General features: G+C 30.8%; 3 protein-coding genes across 5 annotated transcripts in view; all 3 read left to right on the top strand.

Annotated features, from left to right (window-relative positions):
* The first annotated feature begins 13927 nt into the window (after positions 1 to 13927).
* Positions 13928 to 14887, top strand: LOC143347654 (uncharacterized). Its single transcript, XM_076777036.1, has 2 exons — positions 13928 to 14131; positions 14305 to 14887. The coding sequence occupies exon 2, from the start codon at positions 14307 to 14309 to the stop codon at positions 14742 to 14744; it is 438 nt and encodes a 145-aa protein (XP_076633151.1). The 5' UTR covers positions 13928 to 14131; positions 14305 to 14306; the 3' UTR covers positions 14745 to 14887.
* A 413-nt stretch (positions 14888 to 15300) lies between these two features.
* Positions 15301 to 17694, top strand: LOC143347492 (nitric oxide synthase-interacting protein homolog). The gene is made up of 5 exons (XM_076776687.1): positions 15301 to 15514; positions 16723 to 16834; positions 16902 to 17299; positions 17377 to 17485; positions 17547 to 17694. The coding sequence occupies exons 1-5, from the start codon at positions 15339 to 15341 to the stop codon at positions 17616 to 17618; spliced, it is 867 nt and encodes a 288-aa protein (XP_076632802.1). The 5' UTR covers positions 15301 to 15338; the 3' UTR covers positions 17619 to 17694.
* Positions 17695 to 20397: 2703 nt separating this feature from the next.
* The window catches only part of Cyc (basic helix-loop-helix ARNT-like protein cyc), a 129980-nt gene continuing 128904 nt past the window's right edge, over positions 20398 to 21473 (top strand). For 2 of the 3 annotated variants that reach the window (XM_076777669.1, XM_076777668.1), the window contains exon 1: positions 20398 to 20588. The gene's annotated coding sequence lies outside the window, so the exon portion shown is untranslated. Of the gene's footprint in view, positions 20589 to 20658; positions 20677 to 21473 lie in introns of those variants that run through there. The other variant, XM_076777672.1, reaches the window with a different exon arrangement.

Raw genomic sequence — 21473 nt, forward strand, 5'->3', positions numbered from 1 at the left:
CCGATTTACGCTATTTTCTTCGGGAGAGAGTCGTCTTTAGACAAGTTACATTATGGGATTGCAATTTGCGCTGCAGCCCGATATCAAGAATAAAGATCTTATCTACGCGGTTCCCTGATAATAGCTTAATGCCCAGATGGAACCCCGATGAAAGTGGTTATTCGCGTAATATTCTCATATTGGAAGAGCAATTTACAGTGATACGCTTTCGACCTAAGCTGTGCATGATCAAAATTTCATCGAAGAAGTAAAATTTAAACAGACATTGAACTTCAAATTACGGTCAATTCACAGCGTTAAATTGCTGGGTGGACAAAAATTGTGACAACCTTTGAAAAAGAAATGCAAAATACTCGAAGAGAAATCAATTTCTACAATAGAGAGAGTAGAGGCGAAAAAATTCTATCTTAAAATTTAATGTATGAATGAAATCTGTATACTGAAAATTGACATAAATGAAAATCATATTTTAACGAATTGCAAAGGTAATAAATTATGATCAAAGGTTAGTTTTGTATATGACTTACAAGTGACTTTTTTAACAACAGAGATGATGTTTTTAGTACACATTAAATGTGCAAACAATTCATAAGGAAATATAACCAAAATGAAATCGATACTTATGATTAAAATGATTCTGTCAATTGAGACGAATCTAAAACATACTTTACACGTACTTTAAGTAAGCAGAAGTATTTATGAGGTCATTAGTTACACGTTCAAAACTGTTTCTTCTAATTATACGTACAGAGAAAGTGTTTTCAGTTCTATGAAAAGCGTCGTATTAACGTTTTCATAGCAAAATATAAATTTCTTACATTCATTTTGCGAAGAAAGTATAAAACATATTTTCAAGCAAGCAATTATTATATGTATAAAAGGTGTTCGGCCACCCCTGGGAAAAATTGTAATGGGAGATTCTAAAGACCAAATTAGGACGAAAATCAAGAATACCAATTTGTTGATAGAGGCTTCATTAAAATATTATTAACGTTTAAAGTTCCGCCCGTACTGAATTTTTTCTTGAAAATGCGTAGGATTTCAGGGGTATGACTATTCACCAAAATAATTGTCATTGACCCCTGCAATCAAAAATAATTTTTCTAAAACGATTTGAAAGTTTTCAATTTTGTCAACAAATTTGTCCATTTACTGAATTTTTTTCTCGAAAATGCGTAGGATTTCGGGAGTATGTGTAATAACCAAAAATGATTGTAATCATTCCGGCAACCGAAAATAATTTTTTTAGAGTGATTTGAAATTTTTTAATTTAATTTCGTTAATAACTTTTTAACGAAGCCCCAGTCAAGAAATTGATATTCTTGACTTTCGTCTTATTTTGGCTTCTAGAATGTCCTACTAAAGTTTTTCCCAGAGAACACCCTGTATACATGTACTTTCTTTAATATAGATTTATCCTCCACAGTTTAACTTAACGCTAGAGCAAAATTTAATTACAAATTCTTGCAACTAATTGTTCAAGTTACGCAATCAACTTGTGTTTAACGTTCACAGCTAATCGAAGAAAGTTTCTCTCGCACTCTGAAGATCTAAAAGTTTCGAACTTTAAAGTCGTCGAGTTAATTTAGTTCGGAAGTTCTTTTATCAATGTTGCTTTTGTGTACTTCGGATACGCCCATTTAGTATATGTATATACGCGTACACGTACCATACAATTTCTTTTAAATTCTTATTTCTATCAGAGCAATAAAAAAAAAAAATCTGTAAGACTATATTTACGTACGATTATATCTTAATTTATTTACGTATAATGGAATTTTCATATTTTGCCATGTACAAATAGATTAACGTACACTATTGAAACATACGCTGGACCTATACATATACATTTACTGCACAGACAGAAAGTAAAATACCCATATATAATTAGAGGAAAAGCACATCCATAAGCCTGAAATCCTTTTAACCGAACACGCGACACTCTTTCTAGACAGCCATAAAATGTCTGGTATCGACCAAATGTTTCTTCGCAACTGATTCTTTCGAGTGGACGTTTTCTGCGCGACAAAGATTTAATGGCTGAATTTGGCCTCAACGAAATTATATTCTTTACATGTACGTTTGTATAGCATTCTTCATCCTGTCCTGCCAATACAATGAGCAGAATAAAACTCCACATACGTATAATATTCAATGTTATCGATCTTCGTTAACTTCAATTGTACACATGAAAAATTCCACTATAAAGACTGTCACAGAGAAAATTTTTGAACAAACGGGGAAAAAGGATAAATTGTATTAGATAAATTAGAGAAGTATATGAATTTTGTTATAACGTATGCGTTAATATATGTATACTATGAAAAATCTCGAGGGATAAATTATTGAAACATAAGGATCAAAATTCCTGTTCAGTGAAGGAGATATGACTGAAATTCAATACCATATTTAGTAAATTAATATCTCGTTTGGAACAGGAAAGAAAATAAGTGCTTCGACTCCAGTATTACACCTAAAAAGCCAAAGTTTACTATGGTACTCGTTTGTATAATAAATAGCTCATTTTTCAACGATAGTCATTATTTATACGTTATCCGTAAGGAATTTCGTTAAGTTTTTCGTTCATATGTATAACTACATATATGTTTACATTTTATTTTTTGCGAAAAAATTCTCATTTTATAACTAACGAACGAGATTAGTAACAATCTTAAACATCCAAAATACAGTAGAATATCGTTCAATTAAATTAATTATAAAAAACATTGTTCAAGGAAAAGAAATTTTTAGTCGTTGAATTCCTTATAATTTTAAATTTCATTGACTTTTCTCAATTTTCTACGCTATTATTATTGCTTAATTCTTTATTAACGTAATCTCCCCAAAGAAATAACTAAATAATGGCAAAAATAATTGAAACTTAAAAGTAAATTTTACTTGTTAGGACTATATTTATTTAAAAATGCTGACTAATTACTTCTACACAATCTTTTTTACGCATATGTGTTCCATTAATTATCAGAATACAACAAATGCCATATAAATATACTTCCATGAGTGGTTCTCTTTTAAATTACAAGATTTCATTTTGTAACGTAATAATATTGCTGAAAACTTAGATTTTAAAATAAATCTAGTAAATACAAACAATGACACAAGTATTTGATTCGATTTTAATTTATATGTATAATAAATCCATTATTACAGTCAAACCATAATAAAAATTTTAGTATAATCTAGATTAGTGGTCGGTAAAACTTTTCTAAAAATGGTCGAATAATAAGAATTTTGAGCTTCAAGGGCCAAGAAGTAATATCAAGGAAATTACCTATAATTATATTTAAGACAGAGAACAAAATTTATAGAATTTTTGTATCGACTACAGTTTTTGTGAGACATAATTATTTTTCATTGACGTTCAAAGTTATCGGTTCGTATTTTTAATATCCATCGGAAGTGCTCACATTCATATAATAAAATTTGTTTATTTAAAATGTTTTTCATCGCAGATAAGTAGTACCAAATATTAAAATTAATCCACGTAAATTCATCTTGAACAAACGTTAATACTATTTTATGGACACTGAAACAGTAATTTCAGTAAATTGATAAAGTATTGCTAATGAAATACTGATGGCTTTTGAATAATAAATTTATTAAATAAATATACAAGGTGTTCGGCCACCCCTGGGAAAAATTTTAATGGGGGATTCTAGAGGCCAAAATAAGACGAAAATCAAGAATACCAATTTGTTGATGAAGGCTTCGTTAAACAGTTATTAATGTTTCAACTTCCAACCGTATTGAATTTTTTTTCTCGAAAATGCGCAGGATTTCGGGGGTAGGTCTATTCACCAAAAATGATTGTAATTGACCCCCCCCAACCGAAAATAATTTTTCCAGAACGATTTGAAATTTTTTAATTTTGTCGAAAAATTTCACACCTTCTCGAATTTTTTTCTAGAAAATGGGTAGGATTTCGGGGGTATGTCTATTCACCAAAAATGATTGTAATTGGTCCCCGCAACCGAAAATAATTTTTTCAGAATTAATTAAAAATTTTTTTTTTCGTCGAAAAATTTAGACACCTACCCCCTGTCAATTTTTCTAAAAAATTCCTTTTTCATTTTTAGTAATTTTATTTGACGCCCTACAGAAAAGTTGTCTAATACTTTTTTGTAGGTACCCCTGAGCTCTACTTCAGAAAAAAGTTTCATTGAAATATATTCACAATTGTAGGAGTTATGGCTGTTTGGAAATTGGACCAATTTTATGGGGTTTTTCTCATTTTAGGGAGACAAGGAACGACGTTTTGAATATTTTTAGAATTTGTACATATTCTCCACCAAAATACGCGCAATTTGCTTTTTTAAACATTAAAATCGTTCAATCCGTTCAGAAGTTATGACGTTTTAAAAATTCGTATGAAAATTCGGGCAAACATTTCTGCCCAGAAATTATATTTTCGGTAAGGAATTTTTTTCCCGAAACTGAGTAGGATTTCGGGGGTATGTCTATTGACCAAAAATTCTTACAATTGACCCCTGCAACTAAAAATAATTTTTCCAAGACGATTCGAAAGTCTTTTTTTTCACCCAAAACTTTCAGCACTTACTCGAATTTTTATCTCGAAAGTGGGTAGGATTTCGAGGATATGTGTAATTGACCCTCGCAACCAAAAATAATTTTTTCAGAACGATTTGAAATTTTTGAATTTAATTATTAATAACTTTTTAACAAAGCCTCCATCAACAAATTGGTATTCTTGATTTTCGTCTTATTTTGGCCTCTAGAATCCTCTATTAAAATTTTTCTCAGGGGTGGCCGTACACCCTGTATATATATAAATACATTTATTCAAAGATACGCGCACGCCGTAGAAAACACGCTCGGAAGAAAACGCTCACTCTATACACATGAAGTTCGCAAAAACAAAGATAGAACAAAAAGGACCACTAACTAACCACTAACTTGGCTGTTAAATGTATATCTCATCAGACAACTCAGCCGGAAGTACATCCATATGGGGAGCAAACATTTCTTTTCCGACACTTATAGCCAAAAACGCTCTGAACATCTCAAATCTTGCTACAGACGCAAACGTCTCGTCATAATCCTGTCCTGGTATTTGTTGGTCTCCACGTGCAACTAACCTAGCTTAAAATTTTTCAATATTTCTATCCTGGTTCCGCTTTATCCTGTAAACCCATTTATTCTTTAAGACTTTTTTATTCAACGGTCTACTTACCAAACTCCAGGTATTGGTTGCTCTCTAACATATCGAATTCAGACTTCATAGCTTCTAGTCAGAACGATTTTTCTGACGAGTGCATCACCTCCTCAACCGTTTGCGGTACTTTACATTCTTGACATTTTGCAATGTTAGCGTTATGATACAATTCGCGCGGTCTACCACGCCGTTCGGTTCTTTCCAATTTCGATTGTCCGCAACCTCTGTTTCGTGGAGTAGATTTCAACATTGGATTGATTTCCTGTTCTTCTTCTACTGTTTCTAACTCTGCTTCTTGCAAGTCTTCAGGATCATCATTGTAGTCGTCTCCGTTTGTTATTTCATGCTGCTCTTTCGAATTTTCAATCATATCATAAGTTAAATGTTCCGATTCAGATTCTGGTTGCTTTTCCTTTTCGAAGATCCTGTGTCATTCTCTTATTTACTAATTTTGCTTTTGATCTGCAATTACTAGCAATGTGTCCTACTTTACCACATGTAAAACACTTAATTTCAAACCTCTTTCCTTGCTCATTTTGTGTAGTATTTCTCTATGTTGCTTTCTTATATGATTTACCTCTCCTAGACAATAGTGTTTCTTCTATGCCTCCTTCTTGTTCCTTTGTACCAGCTCATCTTGATTCCTCTTCAAGTATTCTGTTTTTCAATTCTTTTAAGGATGGCATCTGCTTCCTTGATTCGATTGCTACACACAAAGTTTCAAATTTATGAGGCAATGAATTTAACAACTAAATAGACAATAGATTTTCTGGCAATTTTAGTTCACACTCCTCGAGCTGCTCCGCTATGTTCATACATTCATTTATGAACTGTATCATGTTTTGATTTGACGCTTTCTTTAGATGGTACAACTGCTTGAGCAAAAAATATTGTCTCATTGGACTTTTAGATTCATATTTTTCTTTCGGTACTTGCCATGCATCTGCAGAGGTTTTTGCCCTTTTAACATAGTTGTGTTGGTCGGGTTGTACGCTGAGAATAATTGAATTCAGAGCTTTCTTATCGTTTGTAGTCCATTCCTGGTAGTTCTCTCGAGGTCTAGAAACGCTTCTATCGACGTACCCCCATAATCCATTATAGCGAAGTACACTTTTCATTTGAATTTTCCATGTATCGTAATTTACAGAGTTTAATTTCTGAACTTGGTCTACCTTTCCAATATTCATTTTCGATTCATTTGATCGGACACGTAGCACTTGGATAAACTCACTTTTCTACCGCTCACTATTCGCGCGTTTAATTCTCTGGGCGTTCTGGGCCCATAACCTGATGATTTTTGAACAATAAATTTATTAAATATATATATAAATACATTTATCCAGAGATACGCGCACGCCGTAGAAAGCACACTCGAAACAACATGAAGTTCGCAAAAACAAAAAAACATAGAACAAAAAGAAAGGCCACGAATTTTCTCGAACTGCGCGTTATTCGAACATTCTAACATGTACAAAAAACGTCACTAATTCATTGGTCATACTTTCATAAAGATATAATAAAAAAATATACAAATTTTTATTTTATATTGGCAAAAAGTTATTCTTGAAATAGAATCGTCTTCGCCTTTGTGACTTTTACCAAAGACTTCCTGTATATGTATTACACGATTGAAAATCGATATATGATCGAAGAATTAAGTTATAATTTGTCACTAGTCTCTTAGTTACAATAGTTTGTTTAACATCAAAGTTAGAATATTTGATGTACCAATTCATTTAAAGTTTTTCGTAATTCTGTCATGAAATTCGATTAAAAATCATTCTTATTACGTGAGTCGAGCTAGAATTGGCACGCCGGTTATAATTTGCCAACCTCTAATGTAAATAATTGACATTCTACTGTATTTTCGGATTGATCGATTTATAGTAAAATGAGGAATTTCGAATAACGGCGACATAGAAGACCATTAATATTTCCCCCGTCTTGAACCAAGTATTCCCATTGAAATATTATCTGTAACCAAGTATTCCCATTGAAATATTATCTGTACGCTTATTTTGTTCGTTCGAGACGAATCGCAGGATTTATAAAGAAAGTGAAACACATTCGTTGTACATATAGCTCGTACATAATTCGTCTTGTTATTCAATTTATTAACTGATATATTACCGCAGTAACGTATCTTCTGACTGTATGTATAATATATTGTATGTTACATGCCTTCTGTCAATCTGTGATCACACTTTTAGGTATGATTGTTCAGTAGCGAGGCATAAACGCGTGATGCAGTTCTAAATTTTGCACAAACCTAAAGATGTTAAATTTTGTTTTATTCCACAAATGAAAGTCGTTCTTTATTATCGATATTTATAATATCTCTTCCCGATATATAATAACGTTAACAAATAAGTCTCAAAAAATGAAATATTCTAGTTTAAAAAAATTTTACATTGCTTCGAAAAAAAAACGTTAATATTTAAAGCGTGGTATTCGATACAAGCAATAAAAACATAAATGAATTTAAAAGAGTAGAATTCGAACGACTCTAGACATTGTTAACTCGAACAATGGCAATATTACTTATTTCTGATTGAAAAATTCTCTACCGTGGAAATAGTTAAGATCGATACTGTATACTCAAGAAACTTGGTTTCGTAAGACAAATTGAATTGTCTCTGTTATTGGACAGTGAATACCTTTTACTCGGGAAAGAATTGAATAACGTCATGATTATAGAAAGAACGAACGCCAATCGTTGTTCAGTGATTGAAACCAGACTTTCATTTCTATTATTTACTCGCTATTACAATAAAACGTCTGGTATCTTCGAGCAATTTAAGACGATCTCCAGATGAAAGTAAACGCGAATGCAGTCTTAATATGTTTTCGTGGGGTTTTGTGCAAAATTTAAAATTGAAGTTCAAACGACCAGCGCAACGGAAAGTTTGCTAAAAGTTCTGCAAACGGGATCGTTCGAATACGAGTACAAACCTTGGCTACGATAATTTCATCGGATGCTTTCGCCATCTAAATCAGATGTCGAAAATCTAGAGGAACAGGGAATACGGAATACCAATGATGATAATGCTTGAGAAATGGGACCAGGAAAAAGTTTGTTGTAACTACTTTTCCCGGCTACTTTTTTATTATACACTTTTTTCATTCTACGGTCGTTGCAATGACTTGTGAATTTTTATGCTAGTCCGTCTATTGTCCGGCTTTACCATTCTTCTCGAACAAAGTCGGTAAAAATAGTAAAAATTAGCGTGAATGAATGAAAAACTTCTTCAGAGACGCGTTGAAGATGAAACAATAGGCGAAATGAAATAATAAAAATTATAATAAAGTAGTCTTTTAATCTCGACGATGGGGTACACGATACTGGTGTCACTGGACAAGTAACTGTTTGTTTATGTTTTATCGAGAAAAACAATTCTAGTTGTATAACTCTTTAACGAACTCGTAAATGTGCGTATATAGGATATCTCGTCTAAATTGAGACGTTACATATTTCACTTAAGTAACAAAATACAATGTTGAGTGAACTGTTCTGGCCCAATGATTTTATTCTAAATAAACTCGCATATTAATATAGTTTCACCCACAGAGAAACGATTCCAAATACTTAAATACCGGATTTGTTTCTCAATATTTCGTTCAGAATTATCATTGATTACATTGTAAGTTATCATTCCTACTATAATTGAAATCAGTTCATAAACTTCCCTTATTGAAAATACATCTACGTTTTCCAAATCATAATTCGATCTTATTACACTTGCATTTTAATATTCTTACATCTATATGGAATCTATACATATATAGAATAAGTAATTTAAGAAACTCTATTATTCACGTATACAGGGTGTTAGGCCACCTCTGGGAAAAATTTTAATGGGAGATTCTAGAGACCAAAATAAAACGAAAATCAAGAATATCAATTTTTCGATTGAGACTTCGTTAAAAAGTTATGAAAAAATTAAATTAAAAAATTTTAAATCATTTTGAAAAAATTATTTTTGGTTGTGGAGGTCAATTACAATCATTTTTGGTGAATACACAAACCCCCGAAATCCTACCCAGTTTCGAGAAAAAAATTCGTTACCGAAAATATAATGTCCGATCATGAATGAACGATTCCCCTGAAATTTCACGTGTTACAAATTGTTCTAAAAAAATAATTTTTAGTTGCAGGGGTCGATTATAATCATTTTTGGTGAATAGACATACCCTCGAAATCCTGCGCACTTTCAAGAAAAAAATTCCTAAATGAAAATATAATGTATGGCCAGAAATGTACCTCGGAAATTTCATGCAAATCTTTAAAACATTATAACTCCTGAACGGGTTGGACGATTTTAATGTTTCGAAATGCAAACGACGCGTATTTTAGTGAAGAATATGTAGAAATTCCAAAAGTAATCGAAAAGTTGATCCTTGATCTTGCAAAATGAGGAAACCCCCATAAATATGGTCCAATTCTCAAACAGCCATAACTCATACAATAGTGAATATATTTCAATGAAACTTTTTTCTCCAGTAAAGTTCAAAGGTGCCTACAAAAAAGTATTAGACAACTTTTCTATAGGGCGTCGAACAAAATTACTAAAAATCAAAAACGAATTTTTAAGAAAACTCGACAGGGGTAGGTGCCTAAATTCGACGAAAAAAAAAAAATTTCAAATCGTTCTGGAAAAATTATTTTCGGTTGCAGGGGTCAATTATAATCATTTTTGGTGAATATACATACTCCCAAAATCCTATCCACTTTCGAGAAAAATTTCAGTACGGACGGAACTTTAAACGTTAATAACTTTTTAACGAAGCCTCCATCAATAAATCGGAATTCTTGATTTTCGTTCTATTTTGGCCTCTAGAATCTCCTATTACAATTTTATCCCACTGGTGGCCAAACACCCTGTATAACGCGTATACTTATACTCTTTCTATGCGTATAAAGTACACACATATGTATATGTGAGAATGTGAACATTTAATAATGTGTAAATGCACGACTTACAATGGTCGTTTTAATAGTAAATAGTAATGCATTCACCATAATTATGCGAAAAAATCGACAGGCACTGCATACGTATTCATATCGCTTGTCGTAAAAATTATATGCATATCTCCTAAATTCTACATTCGTGTATAGTTACATTTTTGTCTTAAACGCACTTACGATATATGCAGTGTCCGTCCAACGGTATACTTTTGGAGAAGCATGTTCTTATTCTGTAATAACATATTTCATCGAGGATGTATCCGTGCAACAATACTTGTACAAATGTAAAACAATACGCGTGTATCAGCAACAAACAAAAAGGATTTTACTATAAAACAAAATAATCGACTTCATTATACATCAGTTCTGTTTTAAATTATTTCCACAGTTGATTGTTTCACAAGAAAATTTTATTTCATTACAATAAATGTATTACGTAAAAAAATTTGCACTAAATGTGTAGTACCAATAAATTATTTTCTTGATACTGATACTCAAGAATAGTATCTTGATACTGATACTCAAGAATAATCAAACAATATGACAATTCCAATAAATTATCGACAAATATAAGCAATTACTTTGGAAATAATGATGTAAATTGTAAGAATAAAATTATTTCTTTGAAATCCAATATGAAAAGTAGTACAAGTAATTGCAATGGATTTTGTACGATCGAAAAGTTATCTTGTCGCTTGATTCATCTTTGAAAAAAAGTGGTGCGAAAGAAATACCACTATGATTATATGGTGCTATTTGCTATACAAGATATTCGGCCATCCCTGGGAAAAATTTTAATGGGAGATTCTAGAGACCAAAATAAGACGAAAATCAAGAATACTAATTTGTTGATGGAAACTTCGTTAAAAAGTTATTAACTTTCAAAGTTCCGTCCGTACTGTATTTTTTTCTAGAAAGTAGGTAGGATTTCGGAGGTATGCCTATTCACCAAAAATTATTGTAATTAACCCCCGTAACCGAAAATAATTTTTCCAGGACGATTTGAAATTTTTTAATTTTGTTGAAAATTTTCATACCTTCTCGAATTTTTTTCTCAAAAGTGGATAGGATTTCGAGGGTATATCTAATGATTAAAACTGATTGTAATATACCCCCGCAACCGAAAATAATTTTTTCACAATGATTTGAAATTTTTTATTTTAATTTCTTAATAACTTTTTAACGAAGCCTCAGTCAAGAAATTGATATTCTTGATTTTCGTCTTATTTTGGCCTCTATAATCTCCTATTAAAATTTTTCCCAGGGGTGGTCAAAGACTCTGTATACCGCCGAATATTTAACAAAATTAAATACGTACGGAATCAACTATAATTTCTTGCGTCGTTAATAGTAAATGATAGTAGATATAGTGCCGTTCATGAAATAAGAAACAGTATATAGATGTTGTAGATAATAGAGATAACATTCCTAATATTTTCTGATTACTATTCTTTGTAATAACATATGTTAGTGAACAAGTGGATGCTTTATATGTTTTCAACAAATAGATCAGTGCATAAAAAGTTAGATGTATTCGTTTTTGTACGTACGGAATTTGTAACATCGATTAATTATTTCCTTTATTTTTCAATTACAAAGATCTAAATATCTAATATCGTAAAATGCAAACAGCAGTGCGTATATCCATTAAAAATATTATGATCTAATTAATGAAAATTATATTGAATATACATTATTCGTATTGTCTAGTTATCAAAATTCTCTGTTACGAATTCCGAACTCTTTACATTGTAAAAATTTTGAAATACCTCAACTCGACTGATGAGAGATACTAGAAACATCGATATGTGCTTAAAAATACAGAAATCATTTTAAAACATTGGGAACATAATTTTAATTAAGACACTGTAACGTATCAGTGATGGATGTTATAAAACTCGTCGAACAGCTGAGATGGAAATGACTTCTTGTATACAAAATAATAGAAATTGATTTTATTTTCAGTTTGTTTATTTTTTAAATAATTTTGTTGTAACTCAATGTTGATTCTGGTTTACTTTTACATCAACTTATACATCTGTCTATCTATCTAACTATTGATCTTAATCATAAAATTAAGTAAAATAGTCGTTATACACAACAGAAAATAAATCATAGCTTGTCAGTATTTACAAACACAAACATCAGTAAAAAAAATTACAATTAGTAGACAGATGTTTCAGTTGATATCCTTTCAAACTAAAATTGCAAAACTTTATTTTGTCAAAAAAACCTTGTACAAATTTAATTTCTCACTTTTAACTTGTTTGTTTATAAAGAATCATTTTTGTTGTTGCAGTTCCACGAACTACACATCATTCTGTATATGTTTACAATGAATAATGATAAAAATGCATTGATTCATTGTCATGATTTCTTATAATAATGCTTCTGTTGAAAATGTTTCAAATTATTTGCATAATAATACATATATAAGTTTATAATATCTATAACTTTATATCAATACAATGTAGGCACTTGACTTCTCGAAACAGAATTTTTAAATTCAATTATATACTATTCAGATAATCAGACAAGGATAAAAACGAAGACTGCAATTTGATACAGTTGTAATTTTCAATAATTTCAATATTACCGTTAATTGGCAATTAAAAAGAATCCTGTAACTCTGTATTTAATCGTATCGATAATTTGATTAGAACGTTGTAAAACAATTTCGATAAATTCCAATTCTACTTACTGGAAACTTGTTCAATGACTGTCTGAGTATATTTATGACTTTTAAAACGAGATTGTCGAGAGCTACTATACTTGAAACTCTGAGGACCATAAACTCACAATAAAGTTTCTCGTTTTCTTCGCGTAAATCTTGTTCGAAGTGCAAAACATTTGAAACGCAAAGTTAAAACGTGCACTTCGTTCACGATATTCGTGTATATCGTTAAAATTACTTAATTGTAAAATAATAAATGAAAAAAAAAAATAAAATCGATGTTGTGTCTGAATAAATGTCCATTACAGCGTCTGCATGACAAAGCATAACAAATTATTTAATCATTTATTAAGTGACATGGAATTAGATTGATAAAAAAATAATGTAGTCAAGATTAATGTACCGTGTTAATTTAGATGAGTAGATAAATGTCACAAGCCTCGTAACTTGATATTATCTAAAGCAATGCGAAACTTTTTAGTTATAGTCTATTAAGATATAACGTAAATATGATTATTTTGTACTAAATGTATATCGCATTGATGTATTTTTCGTAAGCGTCGTTGTTAATGACACCATCTCGAACATTATAGAAAACAAAACGGCGCTTCATTTTGTGCATGTATTTTATCGTGGGTTATGTAAATGTAGATTTTATAATGTTGTAATAAAAAGATTTCTTTCTATATAGTTCTATTTATATGAACATTACATTCTACAATATATGATTATAGTTAATAAAATTCTTTGTAGTTGGTTTATTTTATTAATTTTTTAAAAATTTGTATAAACAATCAATAGACGTAGAGTAGCAGAAATGGTGTTATCAATTGAATAACTGACAAATATAAATTGTCTCTTAACTGCATAAATGTGTATAAATTTTATAAGTTTTAATTTATCAAACTTCTTCCATGCAAAATCTTTATAAGCTTTTCATAAAACTATATCATATTTTGTCGTTACATTAAATAGAAATTAAAATTTTTATTTCACTTCAATCATAAAATAAATTACCTAATTGCTAGTATTAATCACATTCACACACCATTTTATTACATATTCAAATAATCCGCCAGCAACATACCAAACCAAGGAAGTAGTTTTTCCAGATGGCGTAAATAAGTATCAAAATATTGTGATTTAGGTGGTAGCTTGGTTTAAAGTTTGGAAAAATTATAATTAGTTTTGTAATATTTTATAGTGAATTTATCATTTCAACTGGACGAAGTCGTTTAAAGAAAAGAAAAGTAAAGCATTTATACAATTAACTGGTAGATAAAACTTTCATATATTAGAGGTTAGTATTGTACTTTTAAGAACCAAGCATTAGACTAGCTAGTTTTTATCTACTATTTACGAAAATATTACAAATCTCTAATTGTTATGTAATCTTCCCTTAAGTTTAATTCATGACATTCATTTCCAATTGTTAAAAATTAATACTGATACATCTTTACATTGTGTTTGTAGATATGGATCCAGAGTTTCTTTCTAGACTGATTCCACAAAACAAAGATCATGTACGTCCAGCATGTAAGAAATGTGGATATGCTGGGCACCTTACATATCAATGTCGAAATTTTATCAAAGTCGACCCAAACAAAGAAATTGTTTTAGACGTTAGTAGTACAAGTTCTGACAGCGATGAAAATTATGTAACTCCTCTAACTGAATTACGCGAAAAGGAATTAAAAAAGAAACAAAAGGAAGCTAAGAAGAAACACAAGTATAAAAAGAGCAAAAAAAAATCTAAAAAGCATGAAAGATCAGATACAAGCGACAGTGATTTTGAAACAGAAGTTTCCAGCGGAGAGGACAAAAAACACAAACACAAGAAAAGGAAGAAGAAGTCAAAACATAAAAAACACAAAAAGCAAAAGAAGGATGATACATCAGATAGCGATTCATAATTAAACATTATCCAAAATTATAATTACTGTAATTTCTAATTAAAATTGTAAATACTGACTGCGTGTGACTCATATAATGTATATAAATAAATTTATATCATTTATAAAACTGCATAAAATTACATTTATGTACAATACACAAATTAAGTGTTATTTCTACAAAAATAAGAAACGTCATTTTTAATTCAGTTTTCATATATTCAAAATATTTTCTTATTAAATATAATTTTCGGTCATTTTTAATTTAAATTATGCTACATATATATAACAAATGAACGTAGTTTTAGAGAATTTTATTGAACTATCACATATTCTACCTGAATTTTTATTTTACCAGTAACTTTCGATCTAAATCAAGTATGCGCGCGATATACATGTATACATATTTGAGATTCTTCGATAATGCTTTAGGAACATTCTTCAAGACATAAAATTATAATAAATTGTAAACAAAATCGATTATTTTGAAGCTTTAACCAGAACCTTATTTAAAGCATGAAGTTGGATGGCGTTACCAAATATTGCGCAGCCGCAATAACAAATGACCTGCCAACGTACTTATAGGTTAGAATGAGATAAATCAGTAAACAAAGAATGACTCGACATGCAAGAAATTGCACAGCTGGAGCTGTTTATACGTATCATGAAAAAAAGAAAGATGCAGCAGCCTCAGGTTACGGAACAAATACACAAAGAGTGGGAAAGGATTCTGTCAAAAATTTTGACTGTTGCTGCCTAACGTTACAACCGTGTAGAAATCCTGTCATAACGTTTGTATATTTTATTATACATTTTATTCATCGTTCTTACTATAGTTCACTAGTCATATACAGTCAGTCAAAATAATTTGACCGTTCTAAAATTTATTAAACGTATATTAGCCAAGAAGGAGGTCAGAAATAAACAATTTTTACGTTATTATATTCAGAAACATAACATTTATTATTAGTAAGAATGGAAAGGGCATACATCCATTTATCAACGGAATATAATGGGCGAAAGCATAAATGTAACAAAAATGTTACAAAGAAATGTTTCTGCTGCAGAATGTTTACAAACAAGATTGGAACAATACTCCAAAGTTAAGAATAAGTTAGTTTCTTAAGGGCTAGCAAATAGAAAGTTCATATTGTGCATATTTTTTTCAAAATGAAAATCCCTGTTGTGATTTGAGAGTTAATTGTTGAATTAAGAAAAGAAGGTGCAACATTGAAGAAAATTGCACAAATTGTAAAGAAGTCTTGTTTTACAATATATTTGCCAAAGATACAATGAAACAGGATCAAATCAAAATCGAAGATGAACAGGGAGACCTCAAAAATTAGAATCATACCATAAGCGTGTCATTTTAAGAGCAATTAGATTTGACCCATACTGTATTAAAATTAAATTTGGAAAGGTCGTTTATCTTCCAACAAGATAACGACCCTAAGCATACAGTGAAGAAAGTAAAAGAATGGTTACTGTATAATGTCCCAAAGCAGCTTCATATGCCTCTCCAATCACCCGATGTGAACCCCATCGAACATTTATGGGGTGAAATGAAAAGAAAATTAAAATTAAAAAAGTACAATATTAAAAATAAGGAAGATTTTAAATCCAAAATACTATTAGAATGGAATAATATTCGACCAGATTTAACAAAAAAGTTGGTATATAACATGCAAACAAGGTTGCAAGAAATTATTAAACTAAAGGGAGGACCCACTAATCACTAATTAAAGAACTATAATTAATAAATTTATATGTACGGAGACTTTTTTGACCACATTTTTGTTACGTTTGTGCTTTTGCCCATTATATTTCTTTAATAAATGAATGTATGCCCTTTCCATTCTTACTAATAATAAATATTATGTTTCTGAATATAATAACATAAAAATTATTTATTTCTGACCTCCTTCTTGCCTAATATACAACATTCAATAAATTTTAGAGCAGTGTACGGAGACTGTTTTTACTGACTGTATATTTTTAGGAAGAATGGCTATTTATTTGATAAAGAAGCAATTTTGGAATATGTATTAACCAAGAAGAGAGAGTATACTAGAAAGTTAAAAGAATATGAAAAACAAAAACATCAACAAGAGGTAACCATAAAAAACAATTTCAATATTTATATGTTTCGTTTATAATTGAACGTTATTATTTTTTCAGGAACAATTTCATGAAAAAACTGCTAATGAAGAATTGCAGAAGTTACAAAAGTTTCTAAAAGGGGAGAAAAATATTGTTTCAAGAAGTCAGACTGCAGTTGAATCAGCTTCTTCAGTTTCTAATATGAGCAATGGCAAAGATAAAATATTACCTAGTTTTTGGATTCCTTCTAAAACGCCGGAAGCAAAAGAAATAATATTGCAAAAACCAGATAAAACAATCTACTGCCCCATTAGTGGAAAACCATTAAAAATAAAAGATCTTATTCCTGTGAAATTTACTGAAATAAAAGATCCAGATGACAAAAAATCTCTTATCGTTAAACAAGCAAGATATATGTGTCCTATTACACATGACATCCTAAGCAATAGTGTTCCATGTGCAGTTATAAGGACAACGTATGGTTATTTATATACTAATATTTCTTATGATTATTTGTTCAATTTGAGTGAATGTTGTTTTGTCTTTTTCCTAGTGGCGACGTAATTACAATGGAGTGCGTAGACAAAATTATAAAAAAAGACTGGATCAATCCCTTGGATAGTACAAAATTGACTGAAGCAGATATTATACCTCTTCAAAGGGTAATTGTTGAAGATATAATTACAGTAGAATAAACTGCAAATTATAACATTGCTTTTTTAGGGAGGTACTGGATATGCAGCTGTTAATGATTCTTTAGAAGGTAAACACGAGAGACCGGTATTACAAGCATGAAACATGCAGTCAGTGAAACGTGATTATATATATAATTTTGAATGTACAAAAAAGTATTAAATTGACCTTCTCATGATACTGATACCATACAAATTATAATTCACTCTCATGGTATAAAATGAAAAATATAGCACTGCATAAACAAAATGTTTTAATTGTTTATAAATAAATTTCATAACAATATAAAAGTACTTACATTGGTTGTCGAAATCTTTGAAATTGATGTAGAGCGTCTTCTACCTCGTCTATGTGTTACACTTCACTTTGCAATTATCATTTTTATCACTTTCATTAAATCGAATTTTTCAACACAGTTATTAAAATAACATGATCGTGAATCCACTTCTCGTTATATTTATTTACGCAAACGTATGGAACGTAAATATATTCCATAATTTCTGACATGTTACTGTTTATTCGCACGAAACAGCGTAGAACATAATTTCCGTAAATATTTAAGTAAGAAACTACTAATAACTGATTACCAAGTTTCTGTTTTCTTTTCTAAATAAAATCAACGTATATTGTGACTAGTGTTTGAAACGGTTTCAAAAATAACTTTCAGCTCAAAACTGTTACAGATATATCGATTCTAGTTTATATCGATTTCGATTCTTCAGAACCGATTGTATATCGGTTTTATAACTTATTTTTAGGTTATATGTATATATATTTTCCGCACACGGGTTTTAATTCCCATAGAATTAGTGAAAATAATAACATACTATATGCGGATCACGTATTAATACGTTTTATGTATTTTGTATATTTTATGTTCTACAGTGAGGAGCAAAACTGAACACACAAACGATATTTTACCAAAAATAATTTTTTATTCAATATTTGCATATAGAATATAAAGAAGACAAAATACTTAGTATTATCTACAATCTTCTGGCTCTTCAAAACAAATTTAACATTTGTGATATTATTATTATTTCGTTTCGTACAATTTTTGTTCGTGTAGTCAGTTTTGCACTGCAACTAATTTTTAGTAATCATTTCAGATTTTGGTACACTTAATATTTCGTCCATAAATATTCAACCTTGATAATTGCTTCAATATAAATGATTTGGTGCAATAGAATTGCATCAATATAACGTTATGAAATCATTATCTAAAAATATAAAGAATAATATAATTTTCCAATTAAAATTGAGTTTATCAACGGAAGTAATTGCTAGAAAATTTGCTGTTAGTCAGGAGGTTGTACATACAATACAGAGAAAATGTAATGAAGTCTCTGCATCTTTTGGAGGCTGTCTAAAATTATTATCTTGTCAGTATAAGAGAAGATTGATAAGATAAAACTGTTAGAAAGCGATGTTGGAACGGAAATTAGTAAGTGAGCATCTCGAAAAGCATCAAAAGAAGCTAATTTTACAAAAATTAAAAAGAAAAAAACCTGTCCTATCAAAAAAGAATGTCAAGGCCCGTTTGAATTTTTCAAGAAAACATTTGAGCTGAAATATGTAGCAATGGAAAAACGTAATTATTTCCAATGAATCAAAAATCAATCGAATTTCATCGGATGGATGTTGTTGGTGTTGGAAAAAGCAAGATGAATATCTTATATCACATCATGTGAAGCTAAGAATGAAATTTCGTGGTGTGTCACTTATAATGTGGGGGTGTATTACTGCATATGATGTAGGATCACTACATCGAATAGAAAGTACAGTGAACCAGTATACGTATAAGGATATTTTAGAAAAAAATTTACCAGAAACAATTGAAAATATGCCAGTATCAGAGTTGGTGTTGTATTCCAACATGACAACGCTCCTAGGCATTGTGCGAACAACGTGAAGAATTCCAAACCATGGAATGGCCTGCTCAAATGCTAAGTATAAACTCGATTGAAAATGTCTGGGCATACTTAAAAATGAAGTTATAAAATAAATATAATGCTCCCCCAATAACGATAACTGATTTGTGGCATGGAGTGCAAGAACAATGGTATTCTATTACACCAGAGTATTACGAAAATGTAGTATTAAGTATGTCTAAACGTGTTGAAGCAATTATCAAGGTTAAAGGTTTATGAACGAAATATTAAATGTATCAAAATCTGAAATGCGCACTCAAAATTAGTTGCGGTGCAAAACCGACTACATGAACAAAAATTGTACAAAACGAAATAATAATATCACAAATGTTAAATTTGTTTTAAAGAGCCAGAAGATTGTAGATAATAGTAAGTATTTTGTCTTCTTTATATTCTATATGCAAATATTGAATAAAAAATTATTTTTGGTAAAATATCGTTTGTGTGTTCAGTTTTGCTCTTTACTATATCTCAAGTGTCAAGAGTTTGACAGTAGTAACAAAAATCTTAATTTTTATTGCAGTGTATCTATTGTATACAACCGAACCATAATCGAAACAAAACCAAAATTGAAATAAGTCAGAACCGATAAATTCATAACAGTTGTAACATATTTTCGGTTCTCAACTCTTGATTATACCATGGTATTATGTTTAGACAATTGATAAATTATGTGTTACCTCATTAAACAAATTTGTGAAAATATAAAACTTTAATCGTTAACATAACGAAAGTCAAGTAAAAATAATACAATTCTATATTTTCAGATTAACAATCGTTATAATGGTCTCAAACGTTCTTTCGCGCGTCTTTCAACAAAGGCGAGAAAGGCCAATCCCAGAATGCCTTTCGCGCGTAATATCGATTGGCGATCCAATCCCGACTGGGATTTCCGTCCGAAGGTGTCGCCATCTTAAGGTGTACAGTTTTTTAAAGCGTTCCAAAATTCTGGAGCTCTGCCGGCCAAGCGGCAATCTGCGAGGCTGCGTTAGTGTTCGCTGTTCGTTGTACGTGTAAGTGCTTCCGCGTGTTCAAAACATTTAATTTCTTGCAACGATCTTTTTCTAACCTGTAAAAATCGAGTGTCGCCATCAGTTATGAAGTGAAGAAGTCGCGATGATCGTTCGCCAGTAAATTAAAGGTGAGTGTCCCTCTGCGTAAGTGTGCCTTTTATCGGATCAACTATTGTTACATGTGCAATGCCACGACGGTAACTCTTTGTACGCTTGGTAAGTCAGCAATTTCGATACCTTTCAGCTAGTGAAATAATCACCGCGCAAGATTGTAGCAAATATCAGTAGAGTGTTTGGAAATAATTTAACAAGGAAAGTAAAGGCAACTAATAAATCGTAATGTAGTCATGTTGCTTGATACGTATTTCAATATCTTGACCATTGGTTTTGCATGCAAGTTTCCGTCAACTCCGTGAACAGTTTTTTTATAATAAATTCGCGAGCAAAGCGTGCAAATGCATTGTTTGGTATACAATCGGAAATGAGATAATGAAACGAAAAACAAATATCGACAGATTTAATCTTTGACCGAATCGAAGTAAACAGAATTGCGTCATTGGATGAAACAATTATTAATATGTTTCCAAGCATTAACCTTCGCCTATAATTCGTACTCTTCTTCAGTTTCGTTTGTGCGTTCGCGGGTTTAACGCGATGCAATCCCACTACCGGACACCGCGACATCTCATTTTTCACGAGCGTGCATTTTCAGCGAGTACTGTCAGTTTTATATTTCAAACACACGAAACCTATGTACAGTTACTTCATATGCAATATTGAATCAAAGTCAAAACGCGTATACAGGGTGTTCGGCCACCCCTGGGAAAAATTTTAATGCGAAATTCTAGAGGCCAAAATAAGACGAAAATCAAGGATACCAATTTGTTGATAGAAACTTCGTTAAAAAGTTATTAACGTTTAAAGTTCCACCCGTACTGAAATTTCTCTCGAAATTTTGCAGGATTTCAGAAGTATGTCTATTCACCAAAAATGATTGTAACTGGCCACCGCAA

This window comes from Colletes latitarsis, chromosome 11 (genome assembly GCF_051014445.1).
Source record: "Colletes latitarsis isolate SP2378_abdomen chromosome 11, iyColLati1, whole genome shotgun sequence".
In the NCBI taxonomy this organism is placed as follows: domain Eukaryota; kingdom Metazoa; phylum Arthropoda; class Insecta; order Hymenoptera; family Colletidae; genus Colletes; species Colletes latitarsis.

What these genes read in the sequence shown, in the direction of transcription:
- LOC143347654 (XM_076777036.1), top strand. Translation starts at nt 14,307, where the DNA reads ATGGATCCAGAGTTTCTTTCTAGACTGATTCCACAAAACAAAGATCAT.
- LOC143347492 (XM_076776687.1), top strand. Translation starts at nt 15,339, where the DNA reads ATGACTCGACATGCAAGAAATTGCACAGCTGGAGCTGTTTATACGTAT. An exon ending in TGTAGAAATCCTGTCATAAC is followed by an intron (nt 15,515 to 16,722) that starts GTTTGTATATTT and finishes GTATATTTTTAG; the next exon opens with GAAGAATGGCTATTTATTTG. An exon ending in ATATTATACCTCTTCAAAGG is followed by an intron (nt 17,486 to 17,546) that starts GTAATTGTTGAA and finishes TTGCTTTTTTAG; the next exon opens with GGAGGTACTGGATATGCAGC.